Genomic DNA, 24,718 nt, shown 5'->3' on the forward strand with positions numbered 1-24,718 from the left:
CCGGGAGACCGCCGGCATCTGCCTGGTGGACCGTGAGCTGCCGTGGGGGCTGCCTCAGGGGCAGCAGGGCACTGGGAGGTGCTGGGGGGCCAGAGGAGGAGGGGGGCACCTCTATGGCATCCGCCCCGAGACGGCCGCGTTCGAGGAGCGCAGCCCGAGCCCAGCCTGCCTGCTGTGACAGCCGCTGTGCCCCGGCTCCACGCACCCAGGGCAGGGGCATGCGGCAAGCCTCGGCCAGAGAAGCTGGGACGGAGGCAGCCCAGAAGCGTCCTACAGGAAAATGAAAGTCTTATTGGGATTCCGGCAGAAAGGTGTTTAAAAAGTGCAGCAAATGGGCAGGTCCCTGGGCCCGGCAGTGGATCAGCAGTCTCAGCTTTGCGGCATCGCGGAGTTGCCAATAAAAATGTGGCTTCCCTGAGCAGCACCCAGGGCTCATTTGAAGGTCCCAGAGGAGGGGGGTGCCCCACCACCTCTGGTACCCCCCACCCAGACCCGCCACTCATCAGTAGTGCTCCCAGTCAGCCCTGCCACGGAGTCAGTGAAAATCTGGGAAATCACGTCCAAGCAGCATCTTGTGGATGTTTGCTGGCACGCGGTTGGGTAAGATGTGCTGCCATGCCCGCGGGTGCTGGGGTGGGTGAGCGGACAAGGGCTGGCAGAGCCACAGCCTGGGCAGGGGAGGTGCTGGCAGCACCCGCTCCCAGCTTTGCCTCTGCAGCAGGAGGGAGCCCCAAGCTCCCCACTCCCCGTTCCCTGCTCCCCATTCCCACTCCTGCTCAGCGGCAGGAAGCCGCCTGCCGACGAGAGCGCTGTGGATCTGCAGTTTCCACCCCAGCGGCAGCCGGGACAGGGCGGCCCCGCTTCCCCCAGCTGCCAAGGGGCTCCTCCACAGCCGCGCGTCCCACCCTTTCCTTAGGGAAAGGGCTTCCCAGCAGCCTGTCCATCCTGAGAGCGTGTGATGGATGCCAACGCAGCCAGGCAGCTGCCTGCTCCCCAGCTGCCCTGCCGATGCGACCAGGCGGGCTGGGGATGCTCGGCCACCCCGCTCCCGGGCTGCTCCTATGCCTGGCAGCAGCAGCCCTTAACCCAGCCTTGCAGGGCCTCCCCAGGACCTGCTCTGCACGTAAACCAAAACGAATGGCCAGAGAAGCCGGGCTAGAAAATGTTGGTGAGGCAGCCCAGCCCATCAGTGGATTCGCAGGGCGTTTGCATTTCCTATCAGGAAACGTATCGGTGCGTTATGGTTTCTGGCATGTGGTGCCGTGCATTAGAAAGTGCAAATGATAACAAAAAGGGGTATTTTTGTCTCTCTTTTTTTTTTAGTTTGTTGTGATTCAGCAAAAAAGTTGAGGTCTGTGAATTCAGCAGAATTTCAGGTGCTTTTCAGTGTGTGTGGGTTGGGCAGCTAGAGCTTTCCGTATTACAGGAGAGGAAGTAAGGGGAGCTGCTCTGGCTGAGCTCGGCTGTACCCAGCTCCCTGGTTCCTCCTCTGGAGATATATAAAGTTAAACTGGAGCTGTAGGGTCCTGGTTGGGTCTCACCACAGAACCTCACAGAGAGGTTTCCTACCTCAACTCCAGCCCGAGGGATCTGCACAGATAGACACCTCTTATCCAGTTGTTCCTAGAAAAAATGCAAGGGGACAAATCAGCTTGGGTCAGATCCCTCCATGGATCCCTGAGATCTCCCAGGCATCACCGGGTGTGGAGAGCTGACCCCAAACGGCTCCCATTCCCCAAAAGAGCAAAGCAATGCGCTGGTTCCCCTTGGGCAGTAAGAGAAGTCACGCTATGCTCCCTGGAGGAGCACGCTGCAGGGTCCGTGGTTGCAAAGCCTTCCCATAAAGCGTGTTTGTTCTGTGTAAATAATCCTGTCCTCAAATGGATCCTCGTGTTGGAGGACATTTCACAGAATGCATCATAACTCATGGCTCCGTGTGCTGCCAGGGGAGCACAGAACAAGTTGCTTCCCCAGGCGCAGCACACGTCAGCACACGGTGGCACGATGGCAATTGCAGTTCTGAGCATGACTAGCCTTTGTAGCCAGTGAACTAGAGGAAGAAGCCATTTATTTATCTATTTATGTATCTATCCCCTTCCTGCAGCTGTACTGAGTGTGCGGATGAGTCTCTGACCCAACGTGCTTGCAAATGAGCTTGGGGTTGGCCAGGCAAATGGGGATGTGGGGTTCCCAGGAGGGCACCGACAGCAGGAGGGACCAGCCTCAGCTGCCCAGCCCCTGCGCGTCCCACTGCAGGGCGGCCTCGTGCTCCGCATTTACATTATGGTTGTGCCCCAGGGGTCTCCCAAAAACAGAGCCCCTCACCTATGCACAGCCCACGGCAAAGCACCATGCTTAGTTTTCCAGGCAAATGGAGGCAGCTGCATCTGGTGTCCATCTTTTTTGGATCCTCTGCATCCCTCCTGTTGCGGGGTGGCCGGGTGGCTGTGCTGGGGGAGCCCCTGCCCGCTGCCATCCCTCTCTCGGCACGCTGTGGGCACTGCGTAGCCCTGGAGTGCGCTGTAAATAGTCGGAAGCTATGAATGGATTTCCCCTTCCTCTCCATGTGTGCTTTAGATTTTTGGCCGGATACGGCACGGGCTCGGGACGCACCAAAACATGAGGCTCACTCTCCAGCAGCCCTGGCTTTCACGTGGGAACAGTTCGATTTGTGAAGTAGCGTAAGGTTTGGTGGGTGAAGCTTACGGTGATTTCCTGGGGAATACCTTTTGTTTGCCAGGTAAAGAGCCCGGAGCACACGGATCGCAGGAAGGCTGGGTGTGGGACGCCCTGGGGCTGGGGGGGCAGCAGGGCCATGCCGTGCCGTGCCTGTGCCAGGGCCTGTGCCGGCACTGTATATGGGAAAGCACTCGGGGGAAGCCAGGCCGTCTGCTGCTTTCCACTTCCTCCCAGACATGTTTACTGCAACATGGCGGGTTTTTCTCCCCTGGCAGTGGCCACCCTCCCATGCGGGCGGGCTGGCTTTTTGGCACCCTGCCTGCGCTCCCGCTCAGCCCCTTTCAACCCTGAGAGTGGCCCTGCAACAGGCCGCTGCAGGTGTGAGTCAGGCCCCGGCACAACGTGGAGCCCAGGTGGGGCCGTGTCTCGGCACCCCGGCTCGTGGCGGCGGGAGGCCAAGGCGTCACGAGGTGTGTACAGCCTCAGCTTTGCCGTGCACTGCTTGCCGGGGGAAAGCCTGCGCAGGGCAGCTCCCGCCGGCTCCTGGAGTCAGGGCCGTCTCCGAACAATGGGTGGAGAGCAGGAAACGCCGCATGGGAAACAGGATTCAGCTCCGCCGCCGCCGCCAGCCACGGCCCCTTGGCCCCTTTCCTTTCCCTGCTCCAGAGAGCCCTTCCCACAGCCATCAGCCACGGGGCTGCACCGACAGGAATGCTGCCACCCGGGCGGGCTGGGGCATGAGACCCTCTGCACGGTGGGCGAGGAGGGGGGGTTGGGACACCTCCCGGCTGGCCTGGGGGCTCAGCGTGGCTCGGGGAGCCCTGAGCACGCAGCCCTAGTCCGGGAAGGGTGGGCGCCTGTTCCCCGGGAGAGCTGCCGCCGGGCAGGGGACCTCAGTGGCCTCTTCGCCATCAAGTCCTGCTCCTGAGCAGCCGGGTGGCCACTGAGCAAGCGGGGACGGGGACATCTTCCTCGCCGCGCCCAGGCTATGCGCCAGAGGAGGTGGTCCTGGCTGCCGTGGATGCTGAGCAGCAGGGCGGAGGCAAGATGGGGGGCAAGGGCAGGGAGCAGGGGTCCTGAGCTGCTGCTCATGTGGAGCCTCTAGGCAGCCGCGGCCTCCGGGTCTGACCCCCGTAACTGGGACATGCTGGGGATTTTCTGACCTCTGCCAGATTCAGGACACGCTCCACGGACATGGGACTCCAGGTTTATCTTCTGCTTCTCCTCCCACGGCTGGCAGGTAAATCACCCCTTTCCCTCTGCCCCAGGGAGCAGCCCCTGCCCCAGGGAGGCTTGGTGGGAGTAGGCAGCTGTGGGAGCTCAGTGGCGCCATCGGAGCCGGGTTTGGAGGGAGAAAACAACCCTTTGTGATCAGCCATTTGGAGACCTCAGAGGCCAGCAGTGCCCTCCCCTGCCTGCCTCTCCCCAGCAAGGGGCTGGGGTGCAGGCAACTTGCGGGAGTAGAGGGGCCCCGACACCCTCGTCCTGCTGCACACTTGGCTCGTGACGGGGGGCTGAGCCCGGGGATCTCCAAAAGGAGAGTGGAAATGCCCACCGTGTCATCCCGATGGGTTTGCAGCCAACATGGCTGTGCCCTGGCTGCACCTTCTGGGCTGGGGGTGGCAAAAATGTCCTGGAAAGGGGGTGACATCTGGGTGACTTAGTGCGGCCCCGAGACAGGGCTGGAATGGCCGTGCCCTTGCCCAGCCGTGACATGCCCTCATGCTCCCCCACCCCAGGGGCCATCCTGGACATCACCCTGATCGCCAACGTGCAGAGCCTGTCCCACTCCGACTTCTTCCTCTCCTGTGTCATGGGGGAGCGCGACGTGAGCTATCTGCAGATCGAGCGGGAGAACAAGATCGTGATGACACACCCCAAGACGGGCTTCCAAAACTACCGCAACCGCAGCAACCATGTCCAGGCCAGGGGCTTCTCCATGGCTGACCTGGTGGGGATCCTCTACTGCCTGGGCCGCACCCCGACAGAGCAGGCCCAGGTGGTCTACGTGCACAACAGCCACAACGGTGAGCGGCTGGGGGGGGCAGCGGGCAGCCCCCCGCCTGCCAGCTGGGTCCACATGGGAGCTACCTGCCCTGTGCTTCGCAATCCCAGTGCCACCCAGCATGGCGGGGGGATGGCGTTGACCCACAGGCGAGGTTTGGGGTCCGCCAGCACCGGTGCAGTGAAGAGGGGAGGGATGTTCAGCTGGAGGAGCGTGGCTGAGACCCATGGAGGTGTGCAGGGATAAGCAGCGGTGTGGGCAGCCTGCTAGGCTGGGAATGGTGCCTGGGGGCAGGGCAAGGTCCAAGAGGAAGTCAGGTGCCCTTGGAGGAGGCGGTGGGGTCTGGAAATCATTAACCAGGATGGGGGGCAGCCCATAGGAGCCATGCCAGCCTCATGTCCCTGCCACAGGCTCCTGGGGAGGAGGTAGTGCCAGGACTCATCTCCAGCAGCCTCCCCAGGCACTTGGCAAGCACCATGCCGCAACAGCACGTCGCTGTTCCGGCGGTGGGGTCTTGCTGAGAGGCACTGCTAGGGCACACCACAGCCAAGGGCAGCGCTGGGCTCTTGTCTCCTACTCCCATTTGGGGCCACATAAGCCAAAAGGGCCTCCCCGGGCTGGCCAGTGGCAGGGCTACCACCCCGGGGCAGCACTCTCCCACGCTGCCCCTCCCACCTCCGCTCCCCCCGTGCTTGAGACTTTGCAAAACTGATAGGACTGAAATTTTCTGTGATAGGTGTTTGCCTCACAATGCTTTCTAGCTCTTTTTTAGAAAGTTTTGGCTAAAACCATTGACCTTTTGCTGCGAATGGGGTGGGGGGGGGGGCAGGTAAAAGCTTCCCTCCCTGTGTTAAAACACAGCTTTAGCAAGCAGCTCTACTATCTCCAAGCTGGGGAACAGAGGCTGCTGGTGAGGTTCAAGCATTCCCCAAAGAGCAGGGACCAGCCGGTGTCCTTGGTCAGAGGCTCAACCCGAAAATGGCAGTGGTCCTATCGGAAATGGAGCCGGCCAGTCTGGGCAAGCAGAGCGGCAAAGAGGTGCCGAGGGAGAGAGGCAGAGGCACCGGGAGTCAGTGTGGGGGGCACAGCCAGCGGCGGGGAGTGAGGAGCACAGAGGGGGCTCTGCACCCCCAGATGTCCCTGTATATAAGTCATGGAAGGAGGTGACAGTTCTGTGGCTCCATTGGCCTGACAGGGTGTCCCATGGTAGGGGGGCTGCCAGCCAGCCCCCTGCTTCTGGGTTGACATAGCCAGGCCAAAATAGTACTGTGGAGGAGCTCATTGGTGTCTGGGTCCAAGCCCATGTAGGAGTTACAAGTGCCAAAAAAGTGGCTCTTCCAAGCGGCAAACAAACTGCTGTTGCTCTGTTTAATTTAGAGAAGAAGTAAAAAAATAAAGGAAGAAGTAAGCAAAAAAATTACATATTTGCATGGGGAGGGAGGGCTGTGTACAGAACCCACCAGGGAGGCTTGACGCATATCGTCTCTCCTGTTAAGCCCAAGAGTGCACCAAAGCAGGGCAGGGTGAAAAAGCAGTGGGTGGAGAATGCTGTTGGAGGAAAGTTGGCATCTCCCAAAAGGTCATGCATGAAGACAACCATAGGAAGGACGATAAACTTTGGAAGTTTTGCTGTAAAAACAAAGTAAAGCAGACCAAAGGGATCCTGAGGAGCAATTTCAGAAGGGTTTAAAATCTGGCAATAAACTATTTTTTACAATATCCAGAGCAGAATGACACCCAGAAAAATGATTGCAGAAAACCAAAATTCTTTTATTTTTTCATCCATGTACATGACAGAGGAGTTGGGGAAACTTGCTGGGGGATCTGTCTAAAATGCCCGCACTGATAGCAAGACACAGAGACGATAAATAGCCAAGTGGAGCAGTGCGGCGATGCCAGGCCAGGCTTGCCGTGAGCAGGGCTTTGCTGCTGCCTATGAGGCATGATCGGAGAGCGGGCGGCAAGGCTGCTCATGGGACACCAGCCTTTCCTAAAAGCTTTCTGGATAGGAAGTTACAGGCCTGTAAACCCAAATCAGAACCAGGCAAATTAGTAGAAACCGTAATGAAGAAGAAAATTGGTGGTTATGTTCTCCCTGAGAAAGAGGCAGCGTGAGTTTGCAGTGGGAGGGTCTCTGAGGACTCAGTTGACACTGTCTGCTTGGGTTCCTGGAAAAAATTGGGAAAATTCCCTTTCAAAGGCTCTTTGGGAGCAATTCTGCACCCAGAGGGTGGCAGGGGAGGTCTTTGCCTGGGTAAATAACTGACTAAAAGAAAGGGAGCAAGAATAGGAGTTAATTTATGGTTCTTGTCACGTGGGGAAGTCCCCACCGGCATGGCACGGGATCTCTGCGGGGACCTGTGCCACCGGTTGTGGTTACAGACAGCTGAACAAGCGGCCGTGCCGGCTGCTATCCCTGAGCGGCCCAGAGAGATGCGGGGATGGATGAGCTCGAGGGGGGGCTGCAGAAACTGCTGGGTGGTGATGGAGTGACAGATAAAATTCAGTGTAGGTAAACACAAAGCACTGTGTTTGGGGCTCCCCGGGGGACAAGTTGGGCCCTCACTCCAGTGAGTGAGATGGAGTGAGACAGGACAGGGGCCACATCTGTGTGCCCTTTACGAGGGACTGCAAAGTCCGTGGTAGAAAGATCCCAGCTAGAGGGGTAGGTGGGGAGGGGATTCTGGGGAATTACCAGGACACGTGACCTGCGGTGCTCTTCCACCGGTGTCTGCGGCATGTGCCGCTTCCTCCCGGCCTCGCCGGCGCAGGACTCGGCGCTGGACGTGCCTTAGTTCCAACCCAGCGTGGCTGCTTTTAGTGTGTGAAGCTGGCATGCTGGCAGGCTCCGAGAGTCGGCACCTGCCTGTGCCCTCTTTTGTGTCTGTCCTGGCACGCCCAGGGCTTGGTTTCCCAGGCCTTAACATATTTATAGTCCCGTTTGTGCTCAAAGCTGGGCTCTGGCTGACTCATATTAATACTCTGAGAGTTCATTGCTGCTGTATGTCCCAACACCTGGGAAATCAGGAAAACAGACATGACAGGGCCAAAGGTCCCACGGGCTGGTGTGCAGCCCTCCGCACGCCTGCTTCCCCTCGCTGCCCCTCGCCTGCCCGTGCCGTCACTGCCTGCAGCCACTCTGCGCCTCCTGAGCCAGCAGCAAGCAGGGCGCACCGTGCGGATTTGTCCCAGCTGTCACCTCCCCAGGCTGCTGCCACCGGCATCCCGCGCCGGGCTGGGGCTGGCGGGCTGGCCAGAGGACAGGGTGCCCCATCCCACTCCTTGGTGTCTGCCGGCGGGGGCTGAGGGAGCTGGGAAGGGAGCGCCTGTCCCTGCAGAGGCTTGAGGGGGTCCCAGCTCCCACACGGGGTGGATGGGGAGGCGTGTCACGATGTCCCAGCAGCAACGTGGTGGGTGCTGGGCTGTGCCAGGGCCATGTTTTGGGGTGGCTGGTCTGGGGGTGCCAGCGCTGCCCTTGGGTGTGAGTGCCCTGGGGGGCGACCGCTGCTCAGCCTGCTCCCCCTCCTCCTCCGCAGCCCACCTCTTCCCGGTGAAGGCCACACAGTCTGTGAACATTGCCGAGCCGGCCACCTTCTCTGCCAGGGTCCTCAAGAGGAAGGAGACGGATGTTATGTGGAAAAGAAATGGCAAGTGGCCCCAAAAGCAGGCATGGGGCTGGGGCTGCTCCCAGCTGGTGCCTGGCACCGGCCCCGGGGGCATGGGGGGACCCCGGGTCACCTTCTGCCCCCTTGCAGGCACCTACTACCAGACCACGGACCGGAGTGAGGTGCGGGGCGACCTCGTCACCCTGACACTCCCCAACGTCAGCGTGAGCGAAAATGGCGTCTACAGTGCCACGTTCATGGGGGACAGCCCTCTGTGGAGTGCCTTCTACCGCCTGATCGTGAGAGGTGAGCGGGGCCCTGGCTCCCCGGGACGCGGGGACAGGTGGCCGTACCCTGCCCTCCTGCCTGGTGCCACCCTGCGCCCCCTCCGCTCTCTCCGCAGCCTGCCCTGCGAAGAAATGGGGACCGTCCTGTGAGAAGGACTGTCCTGACTGTCTGAATGGCGGCGTCTGCCACGACCATGTTGGCGAATGTGTCTGCCCTCCCGGGTTCATGGGCACCCGCTGCGAGCGAGGTAGGTGCCAGGCTGCCCAGCAGCGGGAGCTGTGCCCAGGGCACGCATGGGGGCCTCGCTGCACTCCCAGCCCCGGGCACTGTGGCCAGAAACTCCATGTGCATCCCCAGTGCCTCCCCACCCGCAGTGCCCCCTGTTTCTGGAGCAGGGCTGGACCATCTACCCTCTCGGCAGGACACGGCTCCTGTGCCTGCTCGGGGCGGTGATACAGGGCTTGGGGCACCTGAGCCAGCACCGTGCTGTGCACAAACAGTGCATGGGTAAACAGCAGGTGAGGGCAGACCACACTTTTTTCCCCAGCCTGCCGGGAAGGCCAGTTTGGCCGCAACTGCCAGGAGACGTGCCAGAGAGCCCAGGGCTGCAGAGGGCTGAGCTTCTGCCTGCCGGACCCCTACGGCTGCTCCTGCGCCTCGGGCTGGACTGGCTCCCGCTGCAGCCAAGGTATGGCGACTTGGGCGTCTATCAGCTTCCCCATCCAGCCTGGGCTCCCTCCAGGGCCCAGCTCTGCTCTTCAGCAGCAGCAGCACCTGTGCAAGCTTCTCCCAGCCTGAGAGTCGGCATGGGTTGAGCAGTGCCGCTGACTGCACCAGCTGCCCACGCTCTCTGCCTCCGTGGTCCTGCACCACGGCCGAGGGTAACAGTGAGCTCTCCTCTTCCTGCAGCCTGTCCCCCAGGATACTATGGCCCCGACTGCGCCCTGGGGTGCGCCTGCCGAAATGGAGGCAGCTGTAACCGCTTCAGTGGCTGTGTCTGCCCGGCGGGCTGGCATGGGCAGCACTGTGAGAAGTCAGGTGAGGCTGGTGTGGGGCTGTGCTGGGTTTCTGTCCCCCACCCTTAGGTGGGCTCTGGCTTCTTCCTCACCGGTGACTGGGGGGTCATCTACTGGCCTCGCCAGCTGGCTCAGCAGTCCCCCTTGCCTGCAGAAATAGCCCCCAACCCTATGGAAACCGGGGCGCTGCAAGGGGGCCATCTAGACTGGCGCCCCACGATTAGCCATGCTGAGAGCATTGCTGAGCCCGGCACGTGGGGTGGGGATCAGGGCTGGACTGCAGCATCTGGCACTGGCCCCCTGGCACCAGGGTCTGGCTGCAGCCGGGACCAGGCAAAGGTGCCAGCCCCTCTTGTTCCTGGGGAGGAGCGGGGCCAGCCCTAATGCCGATTTCTGTGGGCCAGACCGGTTCCCCCAGATCATCCAACTGGCCTCGGAGCTGGAGTTCAACCTGGGCTCAGAGCCCATCGTCAGCTGCGTGGCTACCGGCAACCCACTGCCCGCCAGCGACAGTGTGGAGCTGCGCAAGGCTGACGGCACTGTGCTCAAGGTACTGCCCCTGTGCCCTTGCCCCACTACCACCCCTGTGTTGCTGGCTCCCTCAAAAGCACTTGTCTCCGCCGGGCTGCTGGGCAGCTTCAGGCTGGTGTGAGGAGATAGGCAGCTGAGCCGGGGGGCTGATGGCACCCCCTGTGCCCACAGCTTATCAAAGCCATCATCGAGCCAGGGCAGATCACCTGCGAGTTTCAGGTGCAGCACCTGACGAAGGCAGACACGGGGCTCTGGGAGTGCCGGGTCTCTACGACCGGGGGCCAGGACAGCCGGAAAGTCAAGGTCAATATCCGAGGTGAGGAAAGGGTGGTGGCATGAGCAGGACAAGCTGAGGTTGCTGGGGGAGGCTGACAGCATGGTGTGGCAATGCCAAACGCCCTGCACTGGACTGGGTGCCACCCATCGTGTGCTGCAGTGCCAGCAGACAGGTTTGGGTGGTGATAAAAGACTTCCCTGACAAAGCTGGAAGGAGCCAAGAGGTGGTGGATGTACCCACACTCTGCTCCTTGTTGCTCCCAGTCCCACTGGTGTCATTCCCTCTTTCCCCCTCTAAGTGCCACCAGCACCCCTGAGCCCCCCCCCGGCTGCTGGCCAAGCAAAGCCGCCAGCTCGTGGTGTCGCCCGTGGACTGCTTCTCTGGTGATGGACCCATCATCTCCATCAAGCTGCTCTACAAGCCCAAGGATGACACCTCAGCATGGTCATCCATTGTGGGTATGTGTCTGCCAGGGGGCAGAGGGCACAGGTGGGACCTGGGCGGGAGGGGATGGCTGCCCCAGCCAGTGGGTGTCTGGGTTGGGCAGAGGTCTCCATCCCGGGGCCCCAGTGGTAATGCCGAGGAGGATGCCAGTGGCCAGGCAGATTGTGGGTCATGGGCATGGCTTTGACACGTCCTCTTGGCCAACAGTCGACAACAGCGAGAACATCACCCTCATGAACCTCCGGCCGGTGACCGCCTACATCGTCAAGGTGCAGCTGAGCCGTCCAGGGGATGGTGGGGAGGGCAGCAAGGGGCCTGAGGCTGTCATGGTGACCGAGTGCCTTGGTGAGCCTCCATCTCCCTCACCCTGACCCTAACGCTGACCCTACCCCTAACGCTGCATGGCGCCAGGTCTGCAAAACCCCAGGGCTGATGCGCCATGAGGTTTTGCTGCCTTTTTGTTCACAGAGCCCACAGTCAAGCCTGTGATCGAAGGTTGGTCCATAGAGGAGAAAAACACCCTTCACGTCAACTGGAAATTGCCAAGTAACCACGAGCCAGCACATGGCTTCATCGTCCACCTCTTTGACTCCGCAAGGCGGCTGGTCTGTGAGAAAAACATCACATCCATCTCTGTGCTCTCTGCCCGCATTGGGGACCTGGAGTTCAACAAGGAGTATGGGCTGGAGGTGCTGGTGTACCACTGCGCTAGCCTGGGGCCCCCCTCCGACCTCTACAAGGTCATGATCAACAGCAAAGGTGGGTCCAGCAGAACACAGGGAATTATTACAGAGAATTACAATGATAAATCAGTTATAATTGTAACGGCGACCATCCCCAGGTCCTGTATCCCATCTCTGATAGAGCATGAACAACTGCTTGGGGGAAAATGGGTCCTCCTTTCCCTGCTAGACCCTGCAGCCTCCAGCACCAAGCAGCTGGGAAACATTCTAAGCTGAACATGACATTCAGGCCATCACAAGTGATGCTCGCAAACGGATCTGTCCTCTGCATCCTTGCCTAAGCCCTGATGGACCTGTCTATACTTGCAGCCTGTAGCAACAAGTTCCTCGGTATAATTATACTTTGTGTGAAAAAATTATTTCCCTTTGGTTCACTTTAAGCCTGCTGCCTGGTAATTTTGCTGGATGGTCACCAGGGCTTGGGGAGACCTGAAGTCCCTCCTGTGGGCACATGCACACATGCACGCAGCCCTCCACGTGGGTGAGAGACCATGGAGAGGTGGAGCATCAGCCGGACCAACCTTTCTGGCAGCTAAGGGGGAAGGAGTGCATGAGGCCTTTGGTGAGGCTCAGCACTGGCTGGCACATGTTGGGAGGGCTAGTGGGCGTCAGGCTTGGAGGATGTGAGGTTTTCTCCTCATCGTGCTTGTAAGAACTTTGTGTGATTTGGTGATTTGGGGTTAGGGATGTCAGCAGGCTGGAGAAGGTTCAGAGGCGGCGGTGGGAACACTGTGTGTGAGGGAGGGTTGAAGAAATAAAATATCCCAAGGGCTAGTCTATACACAGACATCTACCTTGATGGTCCCTGAGGCTGGGAACATTTGGGGGTACAGTCCTGCCCTACTGTTGTACCTGGAGAGCAGCTCCACCTCCTCCTGCACCTCCTCCAAGCAGGGGCCAGGGGTCCCTGGAGGTCCCTCAAACCCAGCACAGCTTTGGTTGCCATTGCCATCCATGGGGTCCGGTCCTCACAGCAGCGTTCAGGCCCTGCAGTGCCAGAAGCCCCATCCTGGGACTGACACTCTCCTCTCCTTGTCCCAGGGCCCTCCTCCCCACGGTTGCTCTCAGCAGAGTCCGTGTCCGACACCGCCGTCAGGCTCTCCTGGCAGGTCCCCGAGTACCCCAATGGGGGCATCACCAAGTACATCGTGGAGCTGCAGCAGGTGGGGGGCACCAGCGAGCCCCAGTGGATTGACACCGACAGCGGCGCCGAGACCACCAAGATCGTCGGGGGCCTCAACGCCAGCACCAGCTACCAGTTTCGTGTCCGTGCCAACTCCCATGTCCCAGGGGAATGGAGCCAGCCCGTGAAAGCCAAAACCCTGGGGGACGGTGAGAAGGGTGTCCCAGCAGACAGGGGGCTCAGCCCTGGAGGAGCTTGGGCTCAGCATCTGGGTCAGCAAAGAGTGACGGGGTGCTCATGTGACTTCAGAGAGTGGCTCTGAAGCAGCAGCCCAAGCCCAAAACACTTGTGGGTGTCTTCAGAAATCCTGCTCCTCCTAGTCCTGATGGGGCAGGGGTGGCATGGTGACAGCACGGCACCCACAGAGTGGCTCTGCCTTGGCCAGAGGGTGACACGGTGTGCAAGGGGGTAGAGGAGCAGGGCAGAGCCGGCACGGGAGGAGCTGGTGGCTGGACCCAGAGCTGGTTGGAAGTCTAGAAACCAGCAGGTTCAGTGGCAGGGCCCGGTCAGTGACACCATCACCCCTGTGCCACCATGGCACCAGGAGCTTGGGATGTGGTTGTGGTATCTTCATGGGGTCGCAGGGTGCTGGGAGAGGTCTGCTGTCTTGGTGCTTGGCCACCCATGCAGCCTGGGCAGGGCTAGGCTGTGGACCACGACCCTCCATCCCTCCTTTCGGCAGGAGCGCTGAGCGTGCCGCCCAGCCTGGGCAGCCAGAGCACCGAGCAGGCGGGAATAGACCAGCAGCTGCTCTTGGCCATCGTTGGCTCCGTGTCCGTCACCTGCCTCACCATCCTCTTTGCCCTTCTGGCACTTTTCCTCATCAAGAAGAATTTTTTCCACCGGCGCCGCACCTTTACATACCAGTCTGGCTCGGTGAGTGCCGCCTGCCCCGCCAGGACCGTATCCCCAGCTCCCCACGTCCCAGCCCGATCCAGGTCACGCTCCGTAGCCTCCAGTCCGGATGCAGCCAGACCTCACTTCCACACGGAGAGGGTGCGGAGCCCGCCCTTGCCCATGATGCCTGCCCTGCCAGGACTGCCGTGCAGGCAGAGGGGTGCCCGGTGCCTCTAACCTCACCCGTTCCCATCTGCCAGGGGGAAGAGACCATCCTGCAGTTCAACTCGGGGACCCTGACCCTGACACGCCGGCCTAAGCCGCAGCCTGAGCCCCTCAGCTACCCCATCCTGGAGTGGGAAGACATCAAGTTTGAGGACATGATCGGGGAGGGCAACTTTGGGCAGGTCATCAGGGCCATGATCAAAAAGGATGGCCTGAAAATGAATGCAGCCATCAAGATGCTGAAAGGTGAGTGTGGGGGGAGACGGGAAGGGTGGGCTGGGGGATGCAGCTGCATCCTGGGCCATGCTCGGTGCTGAGGAGGGGCGGGAGCCATCGGTGGAGGAGCAGAGGAAGGGCCCTTGTTGTAGGACTGAGGTGTCCATCCCTTCTTTTCTTCCAGAGTTTGCTTCGGAGAACGACCATCGCGACTTTGCCGGGGAGCTGGAGGTGCTGTGCAAATTGGGACATCACCCCAACATCATCAACTTGCTGGGTGCCTGCGAGAACAAGGGTGAGGGCTGTCCCCCTCTCCCCTCTCCCCAGCCCCACAGCCCCTGTCTGGCTGTGTATTCCTCTTTGCTGGGGAGAGCTCCATGAGCCCAACCTCCTCCTGCCCCCCAGGCTACCTGTACATCGCCATTGAGTATGCTCCCTATGGAAACCTCCTCGACTTCCTCCGCAAAAGCCGAGTCTTGGAGACAGACCCAGCCTTTGCCAAGGAGCACGGCACCGCCTCCACCCTCACCTCCCAGCAGCTCCTCCAGTTTGCTTCAGATGTGGCCAAGGGGATGCAGTACCTGAGTGAGAAGCAGGTACATCCCCAGCAAGCCTCTCAGAGCATCCTTCTCCTCGGGCCTGGGGACTCCCCATCAGGGCACTAGACCCCTGGGGCCAGCAGGAGGGAGCATGTGGCTCCTGCTGACTGCTGGCCCCTTTCAGTTCATCCACAGGGACCTGGCAGCCAGGAATATCCTGGTGGGAGAAAACCTGGCCTCCAAGATTGCCGACTTTGGCCTTTCCAGAGGGGAGGAGGTCTATGTGAAGAAGACGATGGTGAGGCAGGAGCAAAGCATCTCCATGGGGCCTGCACCAATGCAGGACCCCTGCCATCAGTGCAAACAACCCACCATGCCGGGACCGGCTGTGTCACAGCTGCCCTCCGTCTGCGGGGCATCCCCCCTGCCCTGACAGTCATTCTCTGTTTCCCCAGGGCCGCTTGCCAGTTCGGTGGATGGCCATCGAATCCCTGAACTACAGCGTGTACACCACCAAGAGCGATGTGTAAGTCCTGCAGACAGGGGCACTGCGGCTGGGGCATGGCCGTGGCCACCTCCATCCCTCTCCGGGGTGGTCACTGTGGCGATGCTTTTGCTCTGAGTGCTGCAAGGGCAGGAGGTGATGCTGATGCATCGTCCTGGGGAGCTGCCAGCTCAGCCCAAGACCTGGCTGCCTGCTCCACCCTGGGCTTTGCCCCATGCCCATCAGCAGGGCATGGCTGGGGACTCCATCACAGCCTCGGCTCCTGCCCTTTCAGGTGGTCATTCGGTGTCCTGCTCTGGGAGATCGTCAGCTTGGGTAAGGCTCTTCTGTGTCCCCTGCCTCCACGCGGGTCCCTGCAGGTCCTCCGGCAGCCCCAGAGGGGACAGCCCAGGGACCATCCCCGCTGCAGCCAGCTGTGTGTCTCTGGCCGCAGGGGGGACGCCGTACTGCGGGATGACATGTGCCGAGCTCTATGAGAAGCTGCCCCAGGGCTACCGCATGGAGAAGCCACGCAACTGTGATGACGAGGTGTAAGTGGGCAGAGCTCCTGCCCGGTTCCCCTCTGCGCTGTGGCTGGGGGATAAGCTGGGGTCCCACACCCCAAACACCCTTCCTGGGCTTTAGTTTCCCACCTGCTTCCCCCCATCTCCCACAAACAGCTTTTCTGCCCCCTCTCCCCCCGTGCACGCTGAGCCGCCGGCTCTCTGCCCCCAGGTACGAGCTGATGCGGCAGTGCTGGCGCGACCGCCCCTACGAGCGCCCACCCTTCGCCCAGATCTCCATGCAGCTCATCCGCATGCTGGAGGCCAGGAAGGTGAGTGATGACGGCTCAGCAGGAGGGATGCCCACCTTGTACGGGACTTGTCCAAATGCTGGAGCATCCCTTGGGCTCGGTTGGGGGGGGACATCCAGCAGCAGCAGAACCTGTGTGACCCCATCATGTGGTGGGCGTAACCTCAGCATCACTTTTTGGGTGTGGGGAGCCCCATCGCCTCCCTCCAGGGCACAGCGCCTGAGAGTGTGCCAGCAGGGACGAGAAGTAGATAGGGACACTGCCACAACTGGCTCCTGACTGGGGTTCCCCCACAGGCCTACGTGAACATGGCCCTGTTCGAGAACTTCACCTACGCGGGGATCGATGCCACCGCCGAGGAGGCATGAGGCTGCGCTGGCACCGTGCAGAGGGGCAACGCTGGCCCCAGCCTGCTGGGACAGTTCTGTGGGGACGAGGGGCTGCCCGTCCCCCTCCAGGGCTGAGTGGCCAGACGCCGGTGCCCCTTCCCAAGAGTGCCTTCCCCGCAGCAGGACTGTGCCATCCCCTCCCTGGCTGCCCACCCAGCGTGTACTGGCCATGCTGGCACATCGCTGACTATCGACACGGCCCCACGCTGCTGGGGGACATGCTGGGATGGCCCCCAAGGACAAGCAGCAGCAGAGTGCAGCAGAGCGGGCAGGAGAGGGGCTCTCTCAGGAGCTAGAGTGCTGCCACCTGAGCCCACGGACACAAATACCCAAGCTTTGGGGCGAGAGGGGAAGCAGCGAGCCGGCAGCTGCCTGCCCTGCAGCTCTCAGCGTGCTCTGGACCTGAAGCGGTGCCAGCGGGGCTGTGAGCATCGCTGCCGGCGCGGGACAGGGCCACCCCGGAGGTGCAAACAGACAAGGGACAGTGTTGGCTGTGCACAGCCTCCAGCTCTGCAGTAACCTTTTGGAGGTGCCAGCCCTGCCTTACAGACAATAAACGTAGTGCAACAGGCAGCTGGGTCCAGAGGAGGGGAGGTGGGGACCCAGCTCCGCCTCCCTGATGGCACGGGGAACAGGATGGGGGCCTCAATGTTCTGCTGCTGTGGTGGGCACACCTCGGGATCCTGTCCCCATCGGGGTCCTTTGATGATCCCCAGGGATGCCCCAGTGCCCCCAGACAAGTCCCAAGTCTTATCATGCCATGTGGATGGGTTTTCTTAATATCCAACTGGAATCTGCCCCCTGCAATTTAAGACTTTGTCCTGTCCCTAAGGGATACGGAGAACAGACTATGTCCTTCCTCCATGCAGCCACCTCTCACATGCTTGAAAACTGTTCCTGCAGCTCCCCCTCAGTTGGCCGCTCCTCCGGGGATAGCCCCGCTACTCTGGCCGGTCCCTGTGGGGCTGTGCAGCTCCGCACCCTTCCCACCCTGGCCAGCCGGCACCCGCCCAGCACTGTGCTGAGCCGTCGGGTAACTTCCCATGTCTTACACAGGGACCGTCATGTTTGACCAGCCTGCTTGAATACGTGCCATTGGGGTGATTTTCTTTCACATGCCGGTCCCTCAGAGATTGCCTGGGCTTTGCGCTGACCCTCCCATGGGAGCTCCTGCCCCAGGCTGTGGTCCCTCATCCTGCACTGCTGCTGTTTGTTATGCTGACAGTGGGTGGGCTTCATCTCTGTTGGCCTCAGCTTGCTAAGCCCTAGGCGTACCATCCAGCTGCCCATCTAGCCATCTTCCACAGTCCGCGGGAAGCAAGGGCTGCTGCTCTGGAGCCCAGTATCCCAGCTGAAGGCAGGGGCATTTGCATTTGCCCTTCTGGGCAAGAGTCATTTTTCCCCAGAAGGTGTTTCAACCCTGTCAATACCATTTTGATTTCCCATTCTGGCCTCCAGTGCTCTTTGGTGTCAACTGCAGCTGTTAGTAAGCAGCCTCTCTGCCCCATCACTCAGGTCTACAGTGAAACAGTGATCGGGACCGGCCCTTGTGGGCAGCCTGACGTGCGCCACCGCCTCTGCACCTCCTCCGCTGCTGGCTGGGAATGGTGTCTGAGGCAGCATCATCAGCCCTGCTCAAACTGAGGGTTTTCTGCTTTTTGCCTCCCTGACGGCAAAGCCCAGTAGCTAGATGGAGAAGGAAGTGGGACTGATTTGACAAAAATTGACTGTGACAAATTGGTGCTGGCTGTTCCCGTCTCCCCTCAATGCCCCCGTTGCCGTCCCCGGCAGCAGGGCAAGGAGAAGACCACCCGCCCTTGGCACGGTGGGGACGTGTGTGCGAGTGGCTCCTCATGCCCTGGCTGGTTCTCCCCGGGCTGTGCCGTGGTGCTGCGCCCCGGCGGGGTGGGACACCCCTCCTGGCTGCCTGCGCCAAGCGGCGGTGGTAGATTGGCACGGGGCTGAGCATGCCTGCAGGACCCCACCGTGGTGGCCCTGCTCCTGCCCCAGCACACTAGCATCCGTGTGGGCCCTGCCAATGCCCCCTGTGCCTGCAGCTCTCCTCCCGGCACAGCCACGGGGATGGCACCGCCGGGCCGTGCAGAGCAGACCCATTGCGCACCGGTGCCAGGCGGCGCGGGGCGGGATGAGGCCGGAGCAGCTGCCCCGTGTCCCATGCTCCCACGTGCCTGCAGCCCCCAACAGCCTGCCCTGCCTTGCCCTGCCCGGCATAGGGGCCTCCCTGGTTCCTCAGGGGTTGTTTTTCTTCCTACCCCAGCCTCCCGGCATGCCGGTAGCCGCAAGGGCAGGACGTGCCGCCTATCAGATAGGAGCAGTCTCTCTTGGCGCTGCGGCTGGCGGCGGAGGGGCTGTGGCACGGTGGTTTCGGGCACGGGGAAGTGCCGGCAATGGGGCGGGGGGAGCCTCCAGCCAGGCTTCCTGAGCTGCACAGCCATCACTTCCCAGATAAAGGTATTGCCCGGAGGAGCCGCAGCAGCTCCCAGGCGCTGGGAAGGGCCCAGCGCGGCACCCACGGCCCCAGCACCTGGGTTGCAGGATGGCAGCCTGCCTGCATCAGGGCTGGCTGCTCTCGCTGCTCCCTGCTGTCCTGCTCAGCCTCCGTAGCCCTCCAGCGGCCCCTGAGCCGGTGACATCCCAAGGTAGGTCCTTGGGGCCATTTTCTCCCCAAAGGATGGGCCAGAGAGGAGCTGGCGTGCCGGGCGCGGGCAGCGAGCACCCCACGGCAGCCAAAATCTGCAGGGTTGGGGAGGGGGCATCCCAGGAGGGTGTGCAGGGAGTGTTCAGGGTGGGTGTTGGAGCGCCCTTCTCACCCATGGGCACCCTGGGGTGCCCAGAGCAAAGGGACATCCCTGCTCTCTGCAGGCAGGACCTGGCAGACCCCAGGCACCCCTTTGGGATGGCAGCCTGGGGCTCCCAGTCCCGCACAGGTAACAGAGGGGCTCCCTGCTCATCCAAAGTTCTTGGAGTTACGACGATGAGGGTATGAGCAAAATTCAAGCTAATGTCTGACAGCATGGCTCTGCACCACAGGTAACGCTGTGGCACTGCCAGGCTAATCCCAATGCTCCCGCACCAGCCTTGCCATGATCTTACTGCCCTGCCGAGCATCCTCAGCTCAGCCAGTAGCTGGCCCCAGCCTGGCTTGCTGTGCCTGGCAGAGCTGCTTCCCGGCTTTCTCCTCTTTCAGGCTTCTGTACGCTTTCTTTGAGCCCCTCCTTAGTCCTTTTAACACTTTCTAGAACACCATAAAAAGCATTAACTGAACAAAATCCTGTTGATCTCCTGCTCGCCTCTCCAGCCCCACCCCAGGTCTCTGGCCTCGGCAGGCTCCAGAGCACATTTTGAGTCACCCCCATAGGGGCAGGGGGAGGAAGGTCGGTGTTGGGCTCATCCTCCCTCTGCCTGCAGCGTCTGTGACATTGCTGTGCTCTGAGCCCACTGCTGGCTTGAGCAAGCGCGCTGCCCAAGTGTGGCTGATGTGGGCTGCAGAGCTGTGTGGCTGCTCTTCCTAGGAAATGGCCTGCACCCAGCAAAGATGCTCTGATAGCCCACAGGACCAGTGTGGCCTCCCACAGATGCCATGGGTCCCCGTGCTACCAAGCTGCTGGGACCTGGCCACCCTATCCCCTGTCGCTGGGAATTGGGGACGTCATGGAACCGGCATGAGGCCTGGGGTGGGGGAATGCGGTGCAAAAAGGGAAGAGCAGGATGGGTGGGTTGTGGTCTCTTGGGAGGGAACGTGGGCTGGGGAAGGAAGGCAACACAGGGCTGGGGGCGCAGGGCAAGGGAAGGGACAGGGAGAGCAGAGGGACACTGAAAAGGTGGCAAGTACATTTGGGGACTGTCACTTATTCTCTGCCCAGGGTGGGCTCAGCTGGCAGTGCAGGGGGGTGTGTAGCAGAGAACGGATGCACTCAGCACATGGAGCAGGGCCAGGCACTGGCAGAGGGCTTGTTGTGGGGTCCTGCAGCTGGGGGCAGCCCCTGGGGAAGGAGGCACATCCCAGGAGGAGGAGGAGGAGGAGGAGGGCTGGAGTAAGTCCCAGGGCAGAGGCAGTGGGGGAGAAGGGAGTGCTGGAGCAATGCTGGGGGGCAGCAAGGCCACCCCTGTGCTTCACACATCTGCATCTTGGGGCTGTCCACTTTTCCCTGACAACAGCAACAGGCACCCATGTGCCAGCAAAGCTACTGGTGCTTGGGATGGAGCTCCTGCAGGTCATGATGCTCCAGTTCATCCCTGCATCAACAGGGAGGGCAGCTTGCTAAGTGGGGCAGAGAAACCCACAGCCCCCCAACCACTCCCCAGGCTGGGGTTTCAGCATCCCCCCCTGCTCAGGACCACACACCCCCACACCAGCCCCGAGGCTCTTTCCCTCTCCCCGGGGCGCTGCTCCTCCTTATCTTGCTTCCGCGCACCTTCCGGCGTGAGCAGGGCAGGGGTGCTTCCCGCCGATCGCCGGGCCCCGAGCCCCCCTCCGACCGCAGGGCTATTTTGGGATGTTTGTTTGTCCCAAAGGACCCCACGTGCTGAGGAGGGTGGGGAGCAGTGGGGCTGGCCGGCAGGGAGCCCTGCTGCCAGCCAGGACCCCGGTGCAAGCCAGCAGCCAGCACGCGTGCCGTGTCCCTCCCCACCGTGCCAAGCTGGTGGAGGGCACCTGTGGCACGTCCACGTCCGCAGCCATGCCCACGCTGCCCCAGGTGCCTGCACAGACTGGCCTCAGGGGCGAGCCGGCCAGTGGGCATGGGGTGGGGGTACACAGGTGGGATGGGGACGGGTTTGTGCCCAGGGGCTCCTTCATGCCCACACTCCTCCCAGACGCTGCACTGTTGGCGGGGGTGCCTGAGGACATCCTCTGCTTCTCCCGCTCCTTTGAGGACCTCACCTGCTTCTGGGATGAAGAGGAGGAGGAGGCGGCGAGCGGGATGTGCCACTTCTACTACTGGTACAGCAGGTAGGAGGTAGGGGGGACAGCCCAAGATCCCCCTTGCCTGCACAGAGAGCAGCAGAGTTGGGGTGCTGCAGCTCTCCATACCATTGCTGTGGCTCCCAGCTGCAAGGAGATAGTGGAGAGCTCATGGGAGCTACACAGCAGCCACCACACACCCTGCGGCAGGGCTGGGACCTTGGCTGTTCCTCAGTCCCACAGGGATGGTGCCCTGCAGCGGATGGGGGCACAAGGAAGGAGCTGGTGACACCAAAGTCTCAGTGCCATGCCCCAGGTCCCTTTCCTCCAGCCTGGCCCTGGGCAGGAGGCATAGGGTGCTGCAGGACCCCACTCTCCATTCCTCAGGGATGCGCCCACGGCATGCGCAGTGTCCACATGGCGCCGTGCAGCTGGTGGGATGCGGCATGTCTGCGTCTTCCCCAGCCAGGACGTGCGGCTCTTCACCCAGCTCCACCTCTGCGTCCTGGATGCCATCACCAACCAGGCCAAGTACCAGCGGAAGCTCAGCGTGGATGCGGTGGGTGAGTCCCTCCCACTGGGCAATACCCCTGTGACACCAGGACAGTCCCCAGACCTGGGTCCCCTGTCCTTCTGCTTGCTGCGGGGGCTGGCAGCACCCTGCACACCAGGCATGGATGCAGTCCTGGGGGACCGCTGGGTGTCCCGCAGCAGGACTGGGGGGTGCCCAGATGGGGGCTGCCGCAGGAGGGCAAACGCCCCGGCACATTCCCCGCAGGTCTCATCGCCCCCCCGGGAAACATCACGGCCCGCTGGGCTGGGGCTGCAGGGCAGCTCTGCGTGTCGTGGCAGCCACCACTTGGCGACTACCTGAACTTCTTCCTCTACGAGGTGCAGTGCTGCCCTGCCAGCTCCCCAGAGATGCCCTGCAGCACCATGTTGGACCCCGGTGGGCAGCAGCCTGGGGATCCCTCCAGCCAGCCAGCCATCAGCACCCACGCACCCACGGCTGGGGGAGCCACAGCCTCCCTGGGCGCGGGGCAGGTACATAGAGGGGCCAGGGATGGGCAGGGGGATTTGGGGGCTGCAGCTTCTCCCCAGCCTGGCCCCTCTCCTGCAGAGACTGGTCCAGGCCAACACCTGGGTGGTCCTCCGGGACCTGCGGCCAGGGGTGAGGTACCACATCCAGGTACGCAGCAAGCCTGATGGCACCTCCATGGACGGCGTCTGGGGGCCCTGGTCGCAGGCAGTGGCTGCAGAGACACCCCGCTCCTCTGGTGAGCGGCCATCCCCACCGCCAGGGTGCTGGCGGGCACCCACACCTGGGGCTGCGAGGGGTGGGGGTCCTGGGGTAGGTGAGGTGCAGCACCCAGGTTTTGGGGGGCCAAGGCGAAGCAGCTCCCTCCCTGCCCTGGCTCTTGCCTGCCCAGGAGACATCGGGCTGAGCTGCAGCACCCCTGACCTGCAGCACGTGCGCTGTGAGTGGAGCTGGGACCCTGCAGAGCCCCACGGCTCCCACCAGCTCTTCTACCGTCCGCCTCCAAGCAGGGCCAGCACAAGGTAAGGGGCATGGCAGGGATGCGGCGCTCAGGCAGAGAGGCGGCACATCCCAGGGACCATGGGCTCTGCTCAGTGTCCCACATCCCACCCTGTGCCCTGCCCTGCCCTACCACCATCGACCTCGTGCCTCCCCACCACCACTCCGGGCCACACTGCACCTCCAGCTACAGGCAGCGTTGGCTTTCCTGGGCAAGTGCAGGAGGAGTGAGGCAGCGCTGGCTGCGGGGACAGGGTGGCCCCAGAGCAGGGCTGGCAGCAGGCAAGGGGAGCAGGGCGGCCACAGTGGGGCTGACTGGTTCCCCGCTCCTCGCGCAGGGAAGACGCGTGGCAGCGGTGCGAGGAGGTGAGCGTGGGGGTGCAAGGCACCCACGCCTGCACCTTCCAGCCCAGGGCTGGCAGCGCTATCTCCATCCTGGTGAATGTCACCCAGCCCCACGCGCTGCCCACGCTCAGCTACTTTAAGGAGCCCTTCTGGCTGCACCAGGCCGGTGAGTCCCAGCGCCACCGTGGCCCCTGCCCTTGCCCATGCCTGCCTGGCGGGGGACGCAGCGTCCTATGTCCCGTTCCATGCAACACGTCCCCGTCGCCAACAGTGCTCACAGATGCCCCGCAGCTTGTGCAGGCGACGGTGTCACAGGGCCAGCTGAGCCTGCAGTGGCTGCCGCCCCTGGAGGTGCTGGCAGAGCAGCTGGACTACCAGGTCCGCTATGCCGTGGAGAAGAGCCATGACTGGAAGGTAAGGCAGAGCCAGGGCTCCTCCAAGCAGCCCTGCCCACCTCCGCTGCCGGCACATGGCCCGCATGGGGTCAGGCAGGACAGACCCGCACGCCACTGCTTGGCCACCACGCAGCAGCCGTCGTCTCCAGCTCAGCTCGGCTCTGCCCCGCAGGTCCTACAGGTCCCGCGGGCAGCCAGGAAAGAAGTCCTGGACCTACGGCCAGGCGCCCGCTACCATGCCCAGGTGCGGGCCCAGCCCAGCGGGCCGTGGTACCAGGGCAGCTGGAGCGCCTGGTCCAAACCTGTCGTGGTCGACGCCATGGCCAGCGCGGGTAAGGGACAGGGCAGGAGTGGAGGCTGCAGCCAGACGAGCCACATGGCCGAGGGCAGGAGTCCGGGAGTGCTGGAAATGGGATGGGGAGCACCGAGCGACAGGGCCGCGGAGGGCTCAGTGGTGGGGGCTCAGGGCAGGGCTACAGTCCCAGCGTTCCTCCTCTGATGCAGGCTGGATCATCCCGAGTGTTACGGTGGTGCCGCTGCTCTTCACAGGAGTGCTCCTGGGGCTGCGGTGCACCTTCCCTTCCCTCTACAGGTAAGGGCTGTGCCTGGGGCAGGCGGGGGGGGGGGTCCAGCACGAGGCCTGGGCACCCTGCCCCGGGGGCGTCAGGGCACCCCGGGACTGGGGTTTGCCTTCGACACCCCGTTCCCCGCACCCAGCAACGTGAAGCAGAAGCTCTGGCCCCCCGTCCCCGACCTGCACCGCACGCTGGGCAGCTTCCTCCACGAAAGCAGCAAGCACGGCCAGGTGAGGGGGCCGGGGCAGGGCCCGCCGCGGCTGAGCCCCCCCGGGGGCAGCTCGAAGGGCGGCCCCCACCGCGCCCCCTCTGTGTCCCCCCAGGCCAACACCTTCTACAAGCAGCCGCCGGAGGAGGCCGTCCTGCCCTGCCTGCTGGAGGTGCTGCCCGGCCCGCGGGGGGAGCCGGGCGCGCCGCCGCCGCCTCCGCCGGAGCACGCTGCCGGCCGCCTGCCCGGCACCGACATCGCCAACCAGTCCTACCTGCTCATGAGCGGCTGGGAGCCGCGCGGGCCGCCCTGAGACGCGCTCCCCGCCCCGGCATAAATGAGACGAACAAACACCCGGCCTCCTCTCTCCTTCGCGGCGCCCCGAACCCGAACCGGGCCCCGAACCCCGCTCCCTGGGCCCGCGGAGCGGCGCTGCCCCCGCGTGCAGGTCCCTGTCAC

At 62.4% G+C, this 24,718-nt stretch overlaps 2 protein-coding genes across 12 annotated transcripts; both read left to right on the plus strand.

The window, feature by feature from the left end:
- Positions 1–3,193: 3,193 nt before the first annotated feature.
- Positions 3,194–17,720, plus strand: TIE1 (tyrosine kinase with immunoglobulin like and EGF like domains 1). The gene is given in 25 exon segments (XM_030033776.2): positions 3,194–3,433; positions 3,852–3,919; positions 4,419–4,706; positions 8,221–8,331; positions 8,440–8,595; positions 8,693–8,824; positions 9,125–9,265; positions 9,487–9,615; positions 9,998–10,143; positions 10,296–10,440; positions 10,700–10,719; positions 10,721–10,859; positions 11,053–11,190; positions 11,314–11,604; positions 12,630–12,920; positions 13,454–13,647; positions 13,869–14,079; positions 14,234–14,344; positions 14,455–14,645; positions 14,773–14,886; positions 15,044–15,114; positions 15,368–15,408; positions 15,527–15,623; positions 15,808–15,907; positions 16,183–17,720. Coding segments are annotated over 25 exon segments (3,558 nt in total). The 5' UTR covers positions 3,194–3,272; the 3' UTR covers positions 16,255–17,720.
- A 905-nt stretch (positions 17,721–18,625) lies between these two features.
- Positions 18,626–24,610, plus strand: MPL (MPL proto-oncogene, thrombopoietin receptor). Of its 11 annotated transcripts, XM_041127723.1 has the most exons (13): positions 18,920–18,935; positions 19,159–19,326; positions 19,809–19,970; positions 21,112–21,247; positions 21,587–21,762; positions 21,846–22,243; positions 22,320–22,476; positions 22,630–22,759; positions 23,075–23,495; positions 23,649–23,808; positions 23,981–24,068; positions 24,194–24,281; positions 24,375–24,610. In XM_041127723.1, the coding sequence occupies exons 3-13, from the start codon at positions 19,877–19,879 to the stop codon at positions 24,570–24,572; spliced, it is 2,046 nt and encodes a 681-aa protein (XP_040983657.1). In that variant the 5' UTR covers positions 18,920–18,935; positions 19,159–19,326; positions 19,809–19,876; the 3' UTR covers positions 24,573–24,610. The 11 variants fall into 11 exon arrangements, 10 of the variants coding, with proteins under 10 accessions (XP_040983656.1, XP_029890032.1, XP_040983658.1 ...); XM_041127724.1 differs by lacking the exon at positions 19,159–19,326 and having other exon boundaries at positions 18,873–18,935; XM_041127720.1 differs by lacking the exons at positions 18,920–18,935; positions 19,159–19,326; positions 19,809–19,970 and adding an exon at positions 20,332–20,993 and having other exon boundaries at positions 23,075–23,247; positions 23,353–23,495.
- Positions 24,611–24,718: the final 108 nt, after the last annotated feature.

The sequence above is a fragment of the Aquila chrysaetos genome, chromosome 12, assembly GCF_900496995.4.
Source record: "Aquila chrysaetos chrysaetos chromosome 12, bAquChr1.4, whole genome shotgun sequence".
Taxonomy (NCBI): domain Eukaryota; kingdom Metazoa; phylum Chordata; class Aves; order Accipitriformes; family Accipitridae; genus Aquila; species Aquila chrysaetos.